At 38.3% G+C, this 16,675-nt stretch overlaps 2 protein-coding genes across 2 annotated transcripts; both read right to left on the reverse strand.

Annotated features, from left to right (window-relative positions):
• Positions 1 to 5,905: 5,905 nt before the first annotated feature.
• On the reverse strand, positions 5,906 to 8,427 carry LOC139696998 (fibroin heavy chain-like). The gene is made up of 2 exons (XM_071595880.1): positions 8,413 to 8,427; positions 5,906 to 6,409 (listed from the first exon to the last, which is right to left on the reverse strand). The coding sequence occupies exons 1-2, from the start codon at positions 8,425 to 8,427 to the stop codon at positions 5,906 to 5,908; spliced, it is 519 nt and encodes a 172-aa protein (XP_071451981.1).
• Positions 8,428 to 12,966: 4,539 nt separating this feature from the next.
• LOC139700463 (uncharacterized) lies at positions 12,967 to 15,055 on the reverse strand. Its single transcript, XM_071599049.1, has 2 exons — positions 14,991 to 15,055; positions 12,967 to 13,776 (listed from the first exon to the last, which is right to left on the reverse strand). The coding sequence occupies exons 1-2, from the start codon at positions 15,003 to 15,005 to the stop codon at positions 13,273 to 13,275; spliced, it is 519 nt and encodes a 172-aa protein (XP_071455150.1). The 5' UTR covers positions 15,006 to 15,055; the 3' UTR covers positions 12,967 to 13,272.
• Between the last annotated feature and the right edge of the window lie 1,620 nt (positions 15,056 to 16,675).

The following is a 16,675-nucleotide window of genomic DNA, read 5'->3' on the forward strand; positions in this document are numbered from 1 at the left end:
GTGCGTCAGGTATGGGATGAGAATCAATATTAATAAAACAGAGGTATTGCGAAAATCTAGAATGAAAAGGGTTAAACTAAACATTAAAATAGGAGGGCAAAAACTAGAGCAGGTAGAAAAGTTTAAGTGTCTCGGAAGTGTTTTGGACCAACACGATCAAAGAAGTAGGAACGCAAGGACAGGAATTGGGTCAGGAAAAGAGGTTTTCACAAGGAGGAGGGGTAGGGATGTTGACTGAGGTTATTAAGATAAGACTCGTCAAAACTTTGATAAGGAGCGTAGTTATGTATGGTGAGGAAACGTGCTCACTGAAGCAGGATAATAAAAGTAAATTGGAGGCTTTTGAAATGTGGGTTTGGAGAAGAATGGAGAAGGTTAAATGGACAGAGAAGAAAACCAATGAGGAATTACTAAGTATAGTGGGCGAGGATAGGGGTTTGTTGCGAGAAATCTTAATGAGGCAGGAAAAATGGATGAAGGGCGTATTGACTAGCAGTGGGATGTTGAAGACACTAATGGAGGGGAAAATGTTATGCAAACGAGGAAAGGGCAGGAACAAGATAGGGATGTTGAACAGGATGAAGGGAAAAAGGAAGCACTCAGAGATGAAGAGGGATTTGATATAGACTGTCGTTGAATTGTGTTTTACTAGGAGTCACAAAATTTGGTTGGTGTGTCTATTTAAAACCTACCTTAACCGGTAGATTACTTACAAACATATGTATATTCAAGTAGGGGTACCCAAAAATTACAAGAATCATATTTTTAAAGCTGAGCATTAAATTGTTTTAGGGAAAAACCTTATCAATTTCAAAGTAATCTCCATTGTGCGTAATTAATATGTCCAATTTGCAATTCCATACCATTTTTCCAACTCCTCTGTTTTGATGTCAAACAGCTCCTGTTTCGTTTTTTCTTTCCCACTTTTACGTCATCAAAAAGTTCTCCTTTCATGTCCCTCTTCATTCGAGGCAACAAGAAGAAATTGCACGGAGTGAGGTCAGGTGAGTAAGGGGCGTGGGGCAAGAGAGTCGTTCTGTTTTTGAATAAAAACAGGCGCAACGAAATGACTGCATGAGCCCGTGCATTGTCATGGTGGAAAAACCATGAGCGAGGCGTCAATGAAGTTTTCCATTGACTTCACTCTTGTTTCGTTTCGGGGTCGTAACCATAACACTATGACTAGTCACCAGTAGTGGCCTTGGAAAAAAATATCTGGATTGATACGGAGATGGTCATTTGATGCACGGGAAGTTTCAATACGATTCTCTTTGTGGTATTCAGTCAGGACCCGAGGCATGAATTTCAGTGACCCTTCTCATCTTCAAACCTTCGAACAAAATTTGTTGAAGCGAGATCCCTGTTTTTCCAGGCCTAATGCCTTCCAGGTCATTTTTTTCCAACTAATGCCTTCAGAAGTCAATCTTCGGTATTTAAGCACGATTGCCCGAACTTTTTCAATATTTTCGCAAATTCTACATGTTGACGGACGTTATGAACGAGGTTTGTCACCAAGTGACTTCATCGTGAGTTCACATACTTTTAATCGAGGAAACCTTTGGTACACTTGATTTTTTCCCATAGCACATTCATTGTAAGCTGTTTTTAACATCATGACTTTTGGCGGTTTTTTCCTCAAGCAGGAAGCCAAATTTCCCAGCGAAGCGCTCATCACTTAAATCCATCATGATGAAAAACGAGGAGCAAAGCTCTGGTTTTACAAAACGAATTGTTGAGATATATATATATATATATGTATATATATATATATATATATATGTGTGTGTGTGTGTTTATATATATATATATATATATATATATATATATATATATATATATACATATATACGCACGCCTTTCTTCAGCTAGGTGATCATAGCGTAAATCGTCCTGAGCTGTGTATACACACTCACACATATATTTTTTTTTTATTTTAAAACATTGTTCACATACAGCAGTGGCGTCAATTTACAGTGAAAAATATCTCAAACATAAAAGAGGACAAAAGACAATAACAGTATAACAATAACAACGAGAACCAAGCATGGACAGGGGAAAATTTTAATTTACTGAAAGGTGGGATAAAGCTTGGGTGGTGAAGTTGTTGCATGATAGGTTAAAGGGGTCGACAGTGTGAGGGAGTGAATTTAGAAGGGAGGAGAGGCGAAATAACAGTGAGCGCTTGGTGAGAGATATTCTGGGGATAGGCAGATGGAGTAGGGAGTGGGTGCGGGTGGATCGGGTTGGTATTCTGAAGTTAAAGAAAGATAGCAGTTCAGGGCAATCAATATCCGAGTTTAGGGTCTTGTAGAGGAGTTTTAAATCAGCTTTAAGTCTGCAGCTTTGGGGACTAGAAATGGATAGGGAAGACAGAACAGCATTTGAGGACATATTGCGGTAATGTGGGACTCGGTGTTTGACTATTTTGGTAAAGAAGTGAGAGATGCAATCAAGGGATTTAAGGTTAGCTGGGGATGATGTGGACCAAATGGGGGAGCAATATGATATGATGTATATATATATATATATATATATATATATATATATATATATATATATATATGTGTGTGTGTGTGTGTGTGTGTGTATATAAATATGTGTGTGCGTGTGCATAAATATATATATTTAACACTTCGAATGCACAGTAGAACAAAAAATGTACCCAGAAAATGAGTAAAAGGGCACCCACATTTTAGATAGTTTGAGTTTTCGGCCATCTCTTAGGCCTTCTTCAAGGAAGACTAGGATTGTTCAGGTATTATGCTTTAACAAAGACCAATTTCATCAGTTTTGCATTACTTATACTTGAAATATTCTATCGGTTGCTTGCTCTATGTTAACTACGTTTTTCTTACTTTATTATTCAACATTATTGCCACCCCTCGCTGGCTCTCGTCCCCTCCGCCGTATTTTACTCTGTAACTATCGCTCCAGTAATCTTAGCTATCCTTTCTCAACTGCTATTATCCTCTCTCAACTGCTATTATCTTACTGCTATAACTACTATATAACTGCTTAGCTATCTCTTTCCTCTCAGCCGGCCTCGGTGGCGGCGGGGTAACGTCCTCGCCTACCAACCCAGAGGTCGTGGGTTCGATTCCCACCTAGGTGGATTTCCCTCCATCTAGGGCTTGGTTGTATGTGATTGTCGTCAAATGTCTGTAATGTAGGGTTAGGTGGAAGAAGGGACTATTAGTCTCAACCTCGCCTAATTAAGTCGATAAATAAATTAATTAATTAATACAAACCTAAAATACAGTTATATCTTCCTTCCATCTCTTGCCCTACATTCTATTATTTTTCTGTCCACCAAATTATCATAAGGAGGAGGAAATCGACAGGGTTTACATCCAATAATAGGATAAAATGTTGAGTGTTCCTGCAGGAAAATCTTTGATAGAGATGGGTGATTGAAATGTGACGAAGAAAGGGATGGTGATGAAGCGGGAGATTACGCATTAGGTAAGAGAAATGACCTTTGGGAGAAAGCAATTGAGTTCTGTAGTACACACGGGCTAATCATCACCAACGCTTTGTTTAGACACAGTAAAAGGTGGAGGTATATATAGAAAATCCCAATTGGTCTGTTTGAGTTCAGGAATGGGAGGGGCATACGTGATTTTATTGCGGTAATGAGATCTCAAATCGGAATGAAAATTGAATGCAATCAGGACGTATTCACCTGTTTAGAAAATTTCAAAAAGGTTTTCGATAGAGTGAATTGAGAAAAACTAATGAATATATTGTAGAAAATAGGAATAGATTGGAGGATTAGAACCCTATCCGAAACCTGTGTATGTCTTAGAATGCTCAGTTGCGAGTGGGAGAGAAAACGTCCGGCTAGGCAATGTTTGGAAAAAGAAATGAGGCAGGTTTGTCCATTATTTCCTATATATGTTCAACGACAGATCGAGGATGACCAAGCTTTTGTTTGTCAGTTAGCCAGGGGGTTGCAAGCATTGCTGCGTGAATTCAAGATCCAGTGGGATAGAATGAGATGAGAATAAACAGGAATAAAATAAGGTTTATGTAACTTTAGAGAAAAAGAAAGGCTAAGTTTAACGTTCAAATAGGAGGGCAAAAGCTAGAGTAGGTGGAACGGTTGACATATCTCGGAAGTGGTTTGGACCCAAAGAGTCACAAAAGTAGGGAAGTAAGAAGAAGAATTGCACAAGGCAAAGAGGCTCTCACAAGGATGGGGTAATAGATGACAGATACGTTGAGTAAGGATGTTAGGAAAAGGTTCACCAAAACTTGAATATGGGGTGTAGTTATGCATGACGCGGAATCATGGTAATTGAAGCAGGATTATAGGCATAGATTGAAGGTTTTTAAAATTTGGTTTTGGATAAGGATGGAGAAGGTGAAGTGAAAAGGGAGGAAAACGAATAATTAGCTTCTACGCATGGTTGGAGAGGAGAGGTCATTGTTCAGGGAAATCATAAGGAAACAGGGAAAATGAATGAAAAGCACATTGGTCGGGAGTGAGATGTTGAAGACTGTGTTAAAGTGAAGAATGCTAGGCAAACGAGGAAAGGGAAGGAATATGATATGGATGTAGGACAGTTTGAAGGGAGGAAGGAAATATACGGAGATAAAGTGGGGCTAGTTGAGGAGTAGGATGTTGGGTTGTGTTCTCCTGGTAAAATGGTAAATTTTTAATCCAAGTTTGCACAGCCAGATTTTGCGTGCACTCTGATTTCACAGATGTATGCAAGAGTGCCGAATTTATGCGACTTTCCACAGTAAAAAAACGTATGAGATGAGTATCAGCCATTTCGTAATGCTTTCCGGAAAAATGATCGAAATAAAGATTTGAAGAGCACTTAAAGGAGTTATATGTAATCGGGTATAGTAATACAAAGAAAAAGTGCATTGAAATCGACCAAAACCTGATGTGAAGCTGGTTTTGTAAGTCACCTTGATCTTCTGAGCGTATCTAACGACTCTTCGTTTTTTTCTTCTGTAACTTATTTACCTTCATTACATTTTTATAGTTTATCCAGTATAAAAATAAAAAATATAGATCAATATATGTGTATTAGATATAATTTCATCAATATGTATATGATTTAATGTTATTTGTTAATATTTTTAATGTCCATGCTCGTTTCCTTATTAGTTGAAAAAATATCTAGCAATGTCACAAGTTTAACGTGTACATTTTCTATGATTGAAGATAATTAGTATTTGAAAATACAATACATAATCCTATAGATCCAATTACTCTGATAAAAATCACGGTCACCAAAGGCAAATGGAAGAATTTTAACAGAAGAAAGTTTAAAAAAAGATTAAAGAAATGTCTCTATTGATGTATATTGAAAACAAAGAAACGTCTATTCCGAATATCATTCATTTCACTTTCTAAACATTTAATTTTATCAGAACCATTAAAACCAAAATATAGCGGATGATATGCCGAATTTATATAATAATGAGATAGTAATATGCATTCCATAGGAATTAATAGGAACGGTAACTACGGCCGTGTGAATATTAAGGGAAAAATCAACCCCAGCCGTACTCTTAACACTGATTCCTTCATAATATGCATGGCGTAGTGTTAAATAATCAGTATTAAAAAAGAAGAAAATAAAATACATGTTTTTCAGCCAATATTTTTTAATTATTAATTAGGAAAAATATTCCCCAAATGATATTTACATAGCAATGGTAGATGTAATAGAATTTGTTTAAGGCCAAGCGTGATCTCCTCCGTGGGTCGCACGGCCGGAGAGGATTGTCACGCGTCGGCCGAGATCTTCATTCTTTCCTCAGAGATTTTGAGCCATCAGACTGGTTACGTCCGATTCACCGCTCTAACTCATTAGAATGCATCACAATCAGGAATTAGGCTTGGGAAGAGTGAGGGAGATTGTCGCGCCAGCACGGCTCTGCTCGCTTAGTGGCAGTAGGGGTAGTTGGGGCAGGCGTGGGGGTTGACTCCAGCGGGGTAGTGGGCACCGGCACCAGCACCGTGGTGTGCGGCGACGACTCCGTGTCCCCAGACGGGGGCGGCGGCGTAGGCACCAGCCCATCCGTGTCCAGCGAGACCGTGAGCGGCTCCGGCCCATCCGTGGGCTCCGTGGGCTCCATGGGCGGCGAGGGCCACGTTATCGCAGTAGGGGTAGTTGGGGCAGGTGTGGGGGTCCACTCCGGCGGGGTACTTGGCGGCGACGGCGACTCCGTGGGCACCAACGGCGGCGCCGTGGTGTCCGTAGGCGGCGTAAGCGGGTGCGGCATAGGTTGCGAGGGCACCAAGATGGTGTCCAGCGGAGTGAGCGGCGAGGGCGACGTTGTCGCAGTAGGGGTAGTTGGGGCAGGCGTGGGGATTGACACCGGCGGGGTACTTGGCGGCGGGGACACCACCTCCGACCACAGCGGCCACGCAAAGGGCGAGGGCGATCTGTAGGAAGGAATTTTATATCATTCTCATTGGGAAAATATCGAGCAGACCCCTTAAAATATTAAACAAACAAGATACAGGTGGTACATGAAATGAAATCATTTTAATTTTACCCCTTGTTTTTCATTCAAGATCATATATTTACCTTCGCATTGTGTTATAAGAATATCTACGACAGTCACACAAATGGCTATCTAATGTAATAGAGACACTCAACTCTTGAAAGGTTAGTACTTTTGTAGGACATGTATATTTATATATTAATCTTGAAATTAATTCCATAATCGCCTTTAATTTTCAATAAGGAACGCACCACGGAGAAGACACGAAGTGATTCATATCATCGGTTTCGTCCAGTGAATAAACACTGCCTCTTTTGACGCGACACAAATAAGTGTTGATGTCCATTTAAATTGAAATGTACTACTGCCATGTTTCATTCTTTCCTGTGAACCACTTATGTGTTTCCTATAGTGACTAAGTTCCAGCAGTGGCAAAATAACTTAATGCTAAAGGTCGTAAAAAAATGAACTTCTCGTAAAATATTGCGCTAAAATATTTAAGAAATATATTCCAATTTCAATCGCTGTTTTTGCATGGAATATTTCCGAAATTAATATCCATTTCAACGAAATTCATTAATCTCAGAGTGGAAATAATCATCTTTTTTATCGGATTTATCGCTGAGTGCTTTGACCAGAAAAGTCACTCATGCACAATCTTTCCTTGTGAATTTCTAGGTAACTTTAAGGGAGAAAGCTGCTACGACGAATTTCACTAAAATAATTCGTTATTTTTTTTTCACTATAATAATTTTTTAGTAGTCATTATTAGTATTGCACCATTGTCAATAACATCCAACGTTCAAATACAATGCAGGTTTTTCTTAGGACAAACTCAAAGAACTTCTGAGATACCGCGGTAGTTATGTTGACGGAGCATACAAATGAAGTTCACTAAAATTTTGATCAAATCTCGGTAGAGAGGAATGATTTCTGCACCGTGAATATTCTGCACTTCGTTGATCATAAGCGGATGAATCCTTTAAAGTAACTGTTGCCTCATATCCCACAGCTTTATGATTTATTCAATTTAACGATTCAAATGTTTCATATTTTAAGAAACTCGGAAGTTATCTTGTCATTATGTTCAGTTAATTTATCAAAAGTGAAAAAGAAAACTTCGTAAAATAAAAAGGAAAAATGATTTTCTATCGTAGTGATAGCTAATGAGTAGGCTTATTCCGGACTTACTCTATTTTGTAATCTCATAAACAATCCCTGCATTTTATTCCAGTATTTCTCAGTATCTATATATTTCTAAAAATAATTGTTTAATATTTATTCTGAACTAGATATAATGATTTGGCAATGAATGGAATTATTAAAGTACTTGGAAAATATATTTGAATAATTTCTCTGCCTTGCCAAAAAGGGGAGCAATATTCGCCAAAGGGGAACTCAAAGGGGAACGATACAATAATCGATCAGCCATGTTCTTTGTAATTTTAACAAAAATGAAATATCGAATTTGTATCATTTTAACAAAAAATTAATTAAAGCCACAATTTCTACATTCACTTTTGAGATTCTTTTGTAATATTTAGGAGTGGACTTCGCTTGAATTGTCTTGGTAATAGAATTTTGGTAAGAATGTGTACATCTAATAGTTTATACGCTTATCTGCAAGTATTTTTGGTCGTTCTTTACGGTCAACGAGCTCTTTTTCTGAAATAATATTATCTTTCCAAGCTCGAGTAAGTTCCATCGAAATGCATTCAATTCAATGTTCACAAGGAAGTTCCCATGGATGAGAACATCAATGCAACTATCGATTTCAAAATAGATTTGAATGTGTAGAATATTTCCCAGGAGGATTATCCACTTCGATAAACGTGTTTTTTGTAGATTTAATAGTAAATCCAGTCACTATTGCAGCAATATTATACTCTGTTTGATAAATTTAAATGTGTCAAAATCGCTGTAAAGGGGTAGAATTCTCACCAATCGAGCGGCCATGTCTATTGGTTTACTCCTGACTGAGGGATGAACGGGCTTCAGTGAGCTAGTCGAGCTTCTGCTGGTGAGACCTCGGGGTGATGCTGACAATACCGTGCCCCCGTGCAATCTTTTATACCCCAGGAAGGGTTCTCCTCTTCCCTTCCCCTCGTGAATACCTTCCCCGCCCTATCCAGGTCCACCTTCCCCTTCCCCATCGCCCCATTCACCACAGATCCCTCAGGGTCGACCCTCCGGCCGAATTCCGCGTGGCCATCGGCGCCATAGAGGTGCGAAATTTCCTTTCTCCTTCTTCTCCGTGTTATCCACCCCTTTCTCATCTCCTCCCCGGTATCCTCGGACGGATTCCCAAACTCATATTGAGGAAAAGACTCCCTCTCTCTTTCTTCGGCTTTCATTTCCGCACCATACATTTATTGCCTGAGGAAAATCTGCTTCAAAAACTCTGGCCTTGGAACCATAAAAAAATTATCGTAAATTTTAAGTAATTCAGTATTCAAACTAATCCTGGAAGACGTCTTGATACTAATATGAGCATTATGAACAAGATGAGTCACCTCAAAGGACTTGCCTTGAAAATAATCCTCATAAAAACCCGTGGATCACGAGAAGTAACATGATTATTATAATAATTTTTAATAAATATTCATTTAATATTTTCTGCCTATCATCAAGGACTGACCTAAATTACAGTGTATTAAAATATTCTTCCAATTCGAAAAGAAACAAATATGTGTGTTAAAAAATGTGTATCACATTCGTGTTCCAAAATTCATTGTGGCAAATTTTATGAAAATTGTTTATATTTTTTTTCAGCCGCAATACTCACACGGTGGAGTTATGAAGCATTTATTTCACTTTGTTGGCCATTGAGATTCAAAGCTCCTCTTAGCCATGAAAAATAAATTACGAGAATGCGATACATTTCTTTACCAAGAACATCTTGTGTATTATTTGTCAATCTCATCATGTCATCTTTATCTGAAATGTGCCTGATGTACAGTAATAATTTCCAATACAAATATAGCGGCGTATGTCATGTACTTATTCAGGCCGTTAAATTTTTATTAATTCCGGATATTTTAGTAATTTTCATCCATAAAACAGGAACAGTATTTTGGAACTCAAAAGGTGATGATTGAACGGATTATTTTATGTTTTCTTATGCATTGAGGTAATGGAGATACAAGTCTTGAAAATTGTAAATATCTAAGAAATGTTTCTAAATGTTTTCTTTTGCGTTTATAGTTGATTTTAGTAAATTTTCGGGTTTCATAGTTTTTTCTTTTTCTTTTGCTCATTGGTATAAGGCTTTTGATATCAGTTCAATGAAGCGGTCCTCTTGTGTTACTCCCATCTAGTTTCTGAATATTTGAAAGCACATTAGGAAGTAAGTATCACTTTTCTGCATTTACATGCTTTCCAAGTTCATATTCCAAGCACTTTTTCAACTCATAGGATGTATATTGAGGTTTATCAGGAGATTTCAATTTAATCTCCGAGCGTGTTTGATGTTCAAAATTTACCATTTAATGTTATTAACAAGAAATTCGATTATATCCAACAGATTCCGGCCTGATATAGTGGAATTTCGTCAATATGAGGAAAAAAATTGTAATTTTTCTCAGATTTATTGGTAACGTAGGTATTGCGCGTTTTGGTTCACAGAACCAGGTCTTAGCCCTCAAGATTGTTCCGTGAACCGAAACGCGTTTTACGTTATCAACAAATCTGTGTAAAAGTGCAAATATGTATCTTCTCATAAGTAAGGTTCAGGTTGAGACATTTCTGGTTGAATAAGTTCTGCTTTACAGAATTCGACAGATAAATTAAGAAAGATTTTTGCCTGATATGTTATGCATGTCTTGTACCAGAAGATTGTTCTGTGAACCAAAACGCGTTGAGCATTTACAATAAATCACTGGAAAAGTGAAAATTTATTTGTTTTTCTCATAAATAATCCTATCTAATGAATTTTAATACAAAACTTGTAACTATTTATATAGTATAAAGTGATACCCGCACAACCTTCAGGGAAACCCATCACACAAATTAACATGTTTGTAAACCATTTCTGACAAGTAGTCCACTTTCATACGGAATATACCATTGTTTGACAATAAAAACAGCGACACTGGTAGACATTTTTTCACTTTACTCGCAAGTTCGCACATAAAAGAGAAGTTTAGATCAATCTGATAAACAAGGAATATGTGAGGAGATACCTTCATCGACAAAATTCCTCTTGAAATGTGTAAATAAATTATTAACGAAATATAAGACAAACCGTAAAATAAAGTGTTATTGTTGTTAAAAAAAAAGCTTTTTTGGCCATGTAAACGGTGTATAATGTGTATTGTATTTCATTTTTCAAAGAAATCTACTGATTTTTATGTACTTTCCTCGGATTACCTTTTAATAAAATCGATCGCGGATTATTATCATTGAAGCATTAAAATGGTATTCGTTCACTCGGTATAAACATACAAGCTAGGGACCAATACATTTACTTTGTTATTTAATAATAGGCGACTAACTATCAAAGACCGATCGATCATAGCTCATCATCTATCTCTTTTACGTTTAGCGGTCCTGATGTTTCTATACAAGAATTTAACAATTTACAGACACCCGGTAATAAGCTGATGACTACACAATCTTATCATCTAAACCATCCGCACTAGCCGTCCCCTTCCTATTGTATACTTCAATATTGTATAATTCTATACTCTTAAGACGCCTCTCATTAGTGAAGTCTGGTAGTATAGTGGGAAAAGATCACGCGATGAAATTATTGCGAGATATATGAGGATCCGCATTGGCATTATGCCCATAGACAAAGTAAAATACTGTTACTAAAAAATTCGACAAACTGGATTCGATGTTGATGATGCTATGTTATTCCATGTTTTGCCATTCAGCCTGTTATCATGGCAATGCGTCATACCGGTATTATTTTCTTTGTCATTCTGTTCCGCAATTATTTTCTCTTTGAGTGCTTTTAATTTCTGTCTGTAAGCTTACGATATGCTAGACCACGAATGCGTCCAAAAGAGTGACAAGAATATTAATAAGCCACAACAGAATGTTGACTCAGAGAAGGTTATACTTCCTAACCGTAAGGAGAGGCATAACAGTTTCAGGTTTAACTTTGTGAACTTCCTACATTATGAGGGTAAAAGAAGCTCAACATTTCCACCATATATATGGTGGAAATGTTAAGTTTCTTTTAATTCTCTTTGTGTTTCTCTTTGCCCTCATAATAACCGTCATACTCACAGTGTAGGACGAGTTAACCATTCAATTTGGCATTGCCATTACGTATTAGTAGAGATCAGAGAAAAGTTGGGTCGATCAGTAAAGGGTCGTTCAATAGATCGGATCACCACCTTGAGTCATTAAGAATCGTATGAGCGGGCGAAATTTAAGGGGTTAGCAATCCTTAAAGACTGAAAAGGAGGTTTCCTTCCTTTTTACGGTTGTTGACCTAGCACCCCCATCCACACGCCCTTGCGGCGGCTTGCGGGGTATTATGTAATTTAGATTAAGGAGAGGCTTTTTAACTGGGGTTAAAAGCATTAATGCGGTCATAAAGATCGTACGCCAATACTTAAAATACCAGTGTCTTACTTTCCTGAGTCCTTGACTATTTTTAATAACTGAAATTTATATTTCCTACTATATACTTAAAAATTTTTATTCATATTTCATCTCTTTTTAATTTTTCAAACCTCTTCTTCCATGTTCCAATCTGAATCTTGATTTTATCTAGTGTTTCTTCTCCATTCCCTGAGTCCAGGGACTCCGTTCTCCGTAGGAATGTCTCTTGAAGTACCAAACGAATCTTTCATCCTTAGCTAATTCATATTTTGCCATGAACCATCCAACGATACTCCGGATGTTTTCCTAAAAGTATGTTTAAGTATCTATTCACATTTACCAATTATTTAGGATTAATGACTTTACCTAATTCTAAACTGCTAGCATAAACTAAATTCAAATTAATATTCCTGCATTTAATTAGATAATATGGATTAATAATTAAGTATTAGCACATAATTTAAAGAAAAACGCAGGGATTCTTCTCCAGGGTGGCTAATTTCTTTCTACCGGAGGAATTATTGGTGAGAATATACAGCAGAAGATTTGCTAAGTAAGCTAATCTAACTTCTAAAATTATTCCAGGTTAGATAGTTATGCGGCCAAGAATATTTTAAATACATTTTTATTTATTTTATAAAATATTTTTAACGTTGATTATTTGTACCTATCTTTCCCTACATTATTACTTTTAATAGGCGGCGTCATTATGATACTAAAAATGTATTGAATCGAATATTGGATTCCAATCCGGGAAACTTCTTATGTGAGTAAGGATTCCATTTTACTGATAATTTCAATCCAATGAATTACTACAGATTACTACCTGTATATGACCAACACAATAATAGAATGATAGTATCTAATCAATTCTACAAAAATATGAAACATTTGGAAGGTTTATAATGAAATACTTGAACATATATATTTGGTGTGTAATTATATTTTTATTTTGTATACATTTTATTTCTCCGAGGATATTTACATACCAAGGCTTATTAGTTAATCTAACACAAAGCCTGGTAGGCCACGCGTGACCGAAGCCGAAAAAGTCACGCGTCTGCCGAGATCTTCGTTTCCTCTTGGAGACCTGAGCGAACGGATTTGTTAGGTCCATATCACCACTCGGACTCGTCAGAAGGGTCTTCAGGCATCAGAAGTGGGCTCCGGGAAGAGTAAGGGAGATTGTCGCGCCATCACGACTCATCTCCCCGTAAACATCCCCGGCGGCCGCTCATTCGTAGCTTAATGGCAGTAGGGGTAGTTGGGGCAGGCGTGGGGGTTGACTCCAGCGGGGTAGTGGGCACCGGCACCAGCACCGTGGTGTGCGGCGACGACTCCGTGTCCCCAGACGGGGGCGGCGGCGTAGGCACCAGCCCATCCGTGTCCAGCGAGACCGTGGGTGGCTCCGGCCCATCCGTGGGCTCCATGGGCTCCGTGGGCGGCGAGGGCCACGTTATCGCAGTAGGGGTAGTTGGGGCAGGTGTGGGGGTCCACTCCGGCGGGGTACTTGGCGGCAACGGCGACTCCGTGAGCACCGACGAGGGCACCGTGGTGTCCGTAGGCGGCATAGGCGGGTGCAGCATAGGGTGCGAGGGCACCAAGGTGGTGTCCAGCGGAGTGAGCGGCGAGGGCCACGTTGTCGCAGTAGGGGTAGTTGGGGCAGGCGTGGGGGTCGACTCCAGCGGGGTACTTGGCAGCGGGGACGCCACCTCCGACCACGGCAGCCACACAAAGGGCGAGGGCGATCTACAGAATGCAAAGTAAAGGATTGAATAATAATAACGGCGCTAGATATGATCTAGTATGAACTACAGAAATTGTTTAGTTTCGGAAATCAGTCGCAGCTAATGAAATATCGAATGGTTTCAATTTTTTCATTTTGTTATATTTCCTCGAACCAATTATAAAGTGAAATTCTTATCAATACTTCGGAATCTGGAAATGAAATGTTTGCTCTATGTTTCTTGAGATATTAAGAGTCAAGGTATTTTAATACAGTGTATATTGGGAAGATTCCCAGCCTTATAAGAAATTAGATCTACCTCATCACAAATAATGCTAATTTGAATGGGCTATTCAATCTGCTAACTTTTGACTCAATTTACTGCTTCAATGAGGAAGGATCTTCAATTTAGGAGAGAAATCATTCATTTTTAAATAATATCCGCCTATTTCGAAAACAATTACCAGAAGTCTTGTATAAAACTTCCTGTTTACGATAAAAATTTAGAGAAAGTAATTGTTTGCCGAGTAATCAGTAAAAATCACTGTATATCATTTAATTGAATTCCAAATTCTTGAGAAAACGTTTTGAGTTGATTCCAAAAATTCATCAAGTATCATTCATTAAGTATCCATTCTAATCACCTCACTGCCGATATTGCAACCAAATTGAACCTATTTCGTCGTTTGATTGAGTATATTTTTTCCTATGTCCTAACGAGGTTATTACAATGAAAGATATTTTCAATGAAAATAATTTTACACTATCGGCAATATATTGACAATAAAAAAGTAAAGAGGAAGAATTTGTCTTTGTTATTCACCGATTAATGTTTCTTTTCCTCTTTGCGTTCAATAAATGCAATGGAAATATAAACGGTGATCAAATGACACAAATTTTGAACACTTGCGGGACCTCTTTAAAACTCCCCATTATTCAATGTCAAGTTTATTTACTTTTCAAAATCTTTTAAAAAACATCTGTGACTTACATTAAATATTAATGGTCTAAATACTCTAGCTGGCAATTCGTGATAGTAATTTTACAAAAACATTAATTTGAAAGAAAAGAAATGTGATTTCAATTTGAAATAAAAGAAATGAAAAATATTATTTTCCCACAGGAAATTTTATAAATCTCTCACTATAGTAAATTTTAGGTGTAAGTATGAATTTTATATAAGGACGTGAACCGAGGAATCGCTCTCGGGTTTGGCGAAAAACGGGGTTATCCTCACCAATCGAGCGGCCATTTTTCCTGGATTTCCTCTTGTGGAATAACTTCTGAGAGCTAGACGAGCTTCTGCTGAGACCTCGTGGTGATGCTGACAATATCGTGCACCGGGGCAATCTTTTATACCACAAGAGTTCTTACCCCTACATCCCCACTCCGGTTAAATTCCCCCGTCCCAAGACTCAGGTATTGTCCCTCTATCCCTCACCCTCCTCTCTCCACGCCACTCCCAATCACTTAGCCCCACTCTCTACATAGGGGGCTAGTACATCCCCCTCCAGTCCCCAAATGACGCACCCTCCACCCTTTCGGACCCTTCACCAGTGGCCTTCAGGGTCGTCCCTTCGCCTAAAGTACATAATGCAGCCAATCAAACGCCCTCCGCGGTGCGAAAATCACTTTTCTCTCCCCTCATCGCCCCTCCATCGCCCCGCTCTTGCATGCAATGATCCGGTGATCCACATGACGGACGCCCCAAAACTTCCCCCTTCTTCCCTCCCTTCGACCGTCGTTACCACAAACCGCTTCCTTCGCCCGTTGAAATCTCCAATGACTCGGCATAATTCCGACGAGTGCGAATGAATCGCGAGATCAGATGACTGTATGAATAGTTCCTTAAACACGTGGCGGGGCGTTCTTTCCGTTCAATACGCGAAGGAGATCTCGCTATTTGGTTTAATTTTGATCGAGGACCCATTATCCCGTTCACAAAAAATTCACGATCACGCTCATAAAAACATTTCCGTTGACGAGGGGTCCGAATTTCAAGTTCGTTCGTCCTTCCCCCTTTCGAAGGTTGTGGCGAAATATGAATTGTTTGGAAAGGAGGAAGTTAACTCACTATTTCTGCGTTTCAGGAACCGGGTACGGAATGGACAGATAGTTGTTTGCGTGCAGTTATCTGCCCTTCAGCAAGGTCCGCTAAACCAGATGGGAAAGTGGCATGACATTCTATCATATTTGTATTCATGCTATTAAAGAATTCGTTTGTAAGCGGGGAACTCTGACGGATAAACGGGTTTCCAGCTCGGAGGTTCAGGCTAATAATCCCAACTCAGACCCATGTGATCATGCCTTAGTCTTTGACAAGGTTTCATTAGATCAAATTTAAAAAAAAATTGTCCATAACTGTGTTATGAAATTCATCATTCTGGATATCCCTTCAAAGGTTATAGAAGAAAAGGACAAGACTGTATAAGTTTGATATGACCGATATCATAGAATTTCATTTATTTTTAATTAGAACATCAAAATACAAATGAGGAGGAGATGAATGCATTCCATGTTATTGAAATGATTGATTAGATGAAGAAAAATGGTTACAGTCATTGACACGGCAATATTTATAGGAAGGCGTGATAATGGCTCGTTATGTTTCGCTACTCATTTTATACCATGCAAAACAAATACTGGGTGAGGAGCATTGCACTCTAACACGCTTCAGTTAGTCAATAATTTACATAATTTGGAAAAGATTTCTTTTCTCTTTGAGCAATTATTATCAAACCATTCAGAAAGAACTGTAGATAAATACGTAAAACCAACTATAATGGCCCACAATGTGAGCAAGGTAAGTCTGAAGTCATTTTACGAGAAATATTTGAAATAAATTTTTGTGGAAATTTTTAGGTTTATTTTAAAGACATATGACCTCACAACAATGACTAAATCAATTAGCTTCCTTTATCT

Source organism: Hetaerina americana, unplaced genomic scaffold (assembly GCF_022747635.1).
Source record: "Hetaerina americana unplaced genomic scaffold, ioHetAmer1.1.p SCAF_1, whole genome shotgun sequence".
Taxonomy (NCBI): Eukaryota; Metazoa; Arthropoda; class Insecta; order Odonata; family Calopterygidae; genus Hetaerina; species Hetaerina americana.